Source organism: Hyalella azteca, unplaced genomic scaffold (genome assembly GCF_000764305.2).
Source record: "Hyalella azteca isolate HAZT.00-mixed unplaced genomic scaffold, Hazt_2.0.2 contig1054, whole genome shotgun sequence".
Classification (NCBI taxonomy): domain Eukaryota; kingdom Metazoa; phylum Arthropoda; class Malacostraca; order Amphipoda; family Hyalellidae; genus Hyalella; species Hyalella azteca.
In genome coordinates, this window is record NW_025931386.1 from 37,722 (window position 1) to 41,633 (window position 3,912).

The 3,912-nt window shown below is 38.2% G+C and overlaps 1 protein-coding gene across 1 annotated transcript; it reads right to left on the minus strand.

Moving 5' to 3' along the window:
- Positions 1 to 569: 569 nt before the first annotated feature.
- LOC108670296 lies at positions 570 to 3,224 on the minus strand. Its single transcript, XM_018157758.2, has 2 exons — positions 3,132 to 3,224; positions 570 to 1,028 (listed from the first exon to the last, which is right to left on the minus strand). Exons 1-2 carry the CDS (start codon positions 3,134 to 3,136, stop codon positions 698 to 700), a joined length of 336 nt encoding a protein of 111 aa, XP_018013247.1. The 5' UTR covers positions 3,137 to 3,224; the 3' UTR covers positions 570 to 697.
- Positions 3,225 to 3,912: the final 688 nt, after the last annotated feature.

Here is a 3,912-nt window from a genome sequence, read left to right on the forward strand (position 1 = left end):
CTTTTCAAGCTTTCTTTTCTGGTGTAAGCATAATCATACTCGGTGCACTGATAAGGTTTTTCTGTTGAATGCCTGGAAAGAAAATGTTGTTTCAAGTACCCTTTTGTGGCGCAAGCATAATCACACTTGGAGCACTGAAAAGGTTTTTCAGTTGAATGCTTGCAAAGAAAATGTTTTTTCAAGCTTTGTTTTACAGCACAAGCATAATCACACTTGGAGCACTGAAAATGTTTTTCTGTTGAATGTTTAAAAAGAAAATGCCTTTTCAAGGTATCTTTTGTGGTGCAAGCATAATCACACTCACAGCACTGAAAAGGTTTATCTGTTGAATGCTTGCGAAGAAAATGTTTTTTCAAGTTTTCTTTTGTGGTGCAAGCATAATCACACTCACAGCACTGAAAAGGTTTATCTGTTGAATGCTTGCGAAGAAAATGTTTTTTCAGGTTTTCTTTTCTGGCGCAAGCATAATCACACTTGGAGCACTGAAAAGGTTTTTCTGTTGAATGGTGCTGAAGAAAATGTTTTTTCAAGTCTTCTTTTCTGGCAAAAGCATAATCACACTTGGAGCACTGAAAAGGTTTCTCTGTTGAATGTTTGAAACGAAAATGTCTTTTCAAGTGATATTTTGTGGTGCAAGAATAATCACACTTGGAGCATTGTACAGATTTTTCCTGGGCAGGGAACTTGTAGGATGTCTCTATCGAATGCAAAGCATCATTGTGCTGCTGTAGACCACTCCCTGAACTAGATGTGTCTTGAGAGCAGCGGTGGGGTCCTGATGCAGGATGTTCCAGATCAATGTGCTGCTGTACACCACTCCCTGAACTAGAGGAGTCTTCAGAGCAGCGGTGGGGTCCTGAAGCAGGATGTTCCAGATCAATGTTCTGCTGTAGTTTGCTTGCACCTGCAGACAAAAATCCACGCTGGGGACATCCAATCCTGATGTGTTGCTGGGAGCTGGACACCCCAGAGACGTCAGCATCGACATCAGCGTCTCCTGATGCTTGTGCTGACCCACCTTCGCCAAACTAATGATAAAAATACAAAGTAAAACCATCTCCCATATTGATAACAGCTGCAGTAAACTGTTGAATTTCAAGATTGATCCTCAATAAAATGTGTTAGATCTTGCACTAGAAATTAAAAATTGTTACGAAAATTTCCCAAATTTGTGAACTTTTGCAGAGATAGTCCTGGTTCATTCAAGGATTACTCAGTGGTAATAATTGGCCTAAGTAAATAAATGAGTTACAATTACCTGGTCTCAACTTAAGCTGTAAATTCTTGCTTTACCAATTCAAACACAGATAAACCAGCAATGCAAATGATTAATCGTGTTTCAAGTTAGATACATTAATTTCACGTTATTTCAGGTATATTAATTTTAAATTTGGAAAGTGATTTCCATTAGGGCTATGGTTTTGCCATTAGCACTGACAGCAACAATGCATCATTATTTTCAATCCCCAAAACCTAGAGCACCAAATTGACAACCACCTTCATAATACCACACACATCCCAGTACCATTACCACTTACAAGTCAAAACAAAATCCAACTTCTGGTTGAACACAACCAAAAAATCATAAGCATATTGTTTCATGCCATGCTCCCTTTCACCGCCCACAAAAAAAAACTACCATAGCGCAAGCCTCAGAACGCGATAACATACCAAAAGACCTCTTAGGAAGTCATGGACATGACAAGGACTACCTCTACGACAAACCTACTAAACCATCTGTTCTCCCACGATTGACGCTTGTCCAATATGGACCCCTATCACTTCTTCCACAAACTCGGCACCTCCAAATGGTTCAAAATGTCACCTTGCATGCAATAACTGGTTGCCACAACAAAACAGCATACAATATCTTCACTCTGAATATCAAATCCTTGATCCATGCTTAAGAGTAATCAAATGTATGACCATCTATTTCTAAAACTCAAAAATCATTAGATTTCACAAGTTAGATTGATATGTACAGGGAAAATGGCACGTGTACCTAGTATCACTACCAGCACTTATTTTATACAATACTACAGGGTCATCAATATTTAGCGTTACATTTTTTTCAAAATCAATTGTTGATAATTGTCCTCGCTATTTGTCATTTGTTTACACCTTCTCATTAATCTTTATCATTATTTCTTTATCATTTATTTATTATTATTATCTCATTAATCTTTATCAAGTTGTTGACAAACGCCTCCAAAGATCCAAGATTCTTCTTTCCCGCATTCATGATGGCACGTTGCCAAACCTCGTTTTCAGTGATGAGAAAATATTCAATGTTGAACGCAACTTCAACTCCCAAAATGATCAAATTTGGTCGAAGAATGGATATGAAGGATCCCGTGTGATGACTAGGAAGCAATGCCCAACCTCAGTGATGGTCTGGGCAGCCGTAACAGAGCCCACAAGGAGTCCCCTCTTTTTTGTTGACAAAGGGGTGAAATTGAATCAGAAGAACTATCGAGATGCCATCCTTGTTGGTTGGTGCATTGTTGCTCTGGGCACGAAAGCACTTCAAAAAACGTCCCTGGTCGTTCCAGCAGGACCCTGCACCATCCCATGGGGCCAAATCGATTCAGGAGTGGCTGTCTGAGAATGTTCCCCACTTCATTACCAAAGATGTATGGCCCCCATTGTCACCCGATCTGATTCCTCTGGATTTTGGGATCTGGTCATACCTTGAGAGCAAGGTCTCGACCCTTCACCATCACAGTTTGGACGCCCTAAAGGTCAAACTGCTGAAGGAGGGGGCCAAAATCCCGCAGAGTGTCATTTGTGACTCTTGTAAGGCTTTCTCTAAGTGTCTACAACTCGTTATTGATGCAGATGGTGGACATATTGAATGAAATTGTGGGAATTGTATCTCTGAACCTCTGCCTACATAAATACATTTTCAAACATTCACAATTGTGTTTCACTTCATAGTTCTAACCACTCAAAGTTGTAATGCTAAATATTGATGACCCCGTATTTCATACAATACTGTACTTTCTATTTTATTTTATACAATACTATCAACAATAAAAAGAAACAATGGTGGTGAAAAAAGACTTGGGAGTACCTCTAAAAAATTTATTGTTCAATGTAAATTTGAAAAATCTTAAATTACCTATGCATACCTCATTTGGAAACAGAACAGGAATGTTCAGTGAAGAATTTTGGTAAGCGTCATGAGCCTCAACTTGAGCTTCCATCTTGCATGGCACACAAGAGGAGAGTGCAGGTGCAGGGCTGAGATGTGCAGTTGAACAAGCCTGAGAGGATGTGGAGGACAAAGTTGATGTAGCTGGCAGTGATGTGTGCATTCAATGAAAAAAGATATATTATACCACTCCTCATAGAATTTTCAACAAGTTCCTAATTTCTTAACAGCACATGATTGTGGTAGCAACACAAATTACTGGTTATAAAATGTCTTTTCATGTCAATACCTAATAAAGCAAATATTCCACTTGCCGGTTTTCAAAATTAACTGGATATATAAACATAAGTGGCAATTTCAGAGCCAAATACACACTTTTAGGACGTTCTTATTGGATCATGTACATTCTTATTGGAATTGGCATTTATATTTGGGTTAGGAACTTTTTTATTTGCATTGATGTTGCATGGCTGAAGTTAGGAACTTATATCAATTGACATGAATATTCTCCAGTACCATATTCTTTGCAATTGTCTGCTCTATGCTTATCTTTTTCATTGACAAGCAATAGGAAAAATTTGGAGTTTTTCATGGTTGTGCCTTCACATTTAATTTTTTACAACAGATAACTACAGGGAAAATGATGAGTTTGGAAAAAGAATAGTGAACCTAAAGCAAGTAATTATAGATCAAATCCTCCATAACTTCTAACCAAATATTGAATCATGATAAGGGTACTTCATACCTAATTATTATTG